The sequence below is a fragment of the Penaeus monodon genome, chromosome 22 (assembly GCF_015228065.2).
Source record: "Penaeus monodon isolate SGIC_2016 chromosome 22, NSTDA_Pmon_1, whole genome shotgun sequence".
Lineage (NCBI taxonomy): Eukaryota > Metazoa > Arthropoda > Malacostraca > Decapoda > Penaeidae > Penaeus > Penaeus monodon.
In genome coordinates, this window is record NC_051407.1 from 44,829,266 (window position 1) to 44,829,490 (window position 225).

Genomic DNA, 225 nt, shown 5'->3' on the forward strand with positions numbered 1-225 from the left:
ATCCAAAAGAGGTTATATGGTATAGATTCTGTATGAAAATGTGTTCTTCCTAAATTTAGCATTTACAAATATATATATAATTATTGTTTTAGTATGTTACATTTATATTCAGAAAAATGTAGAGATGTTTGAAGTTGTACTTTTCAGAATAGATTTAACATTTACACACTTTTTAGCCGTACTGATGGTGAGTTGAGAGATCCCCTGGCGCATGAAAGGCGATGA

General features: G+C 30.2%; 1 protein-coding gene across 1 annotated transcript in view; it reads left to right on the plus strand.

The window, feature by feature from the left end:
* The window catches only part of LOC119587201 (regulator of nonsense transcripts 1-like), a gene marked incomplete at its 5' end in the record, with an annotated part of 7,639 nt that overhangs the window by 6,361 nt on the left and 1,053 nt on the right, over positions 1–225 (plus strand). Inside the window, 1 exon segment of the mRNA XM_037935966.1 lies at positions 177–225. Coding sequence (XP_037791894.1) covers positions 177–185 — 9 coding nt within the window.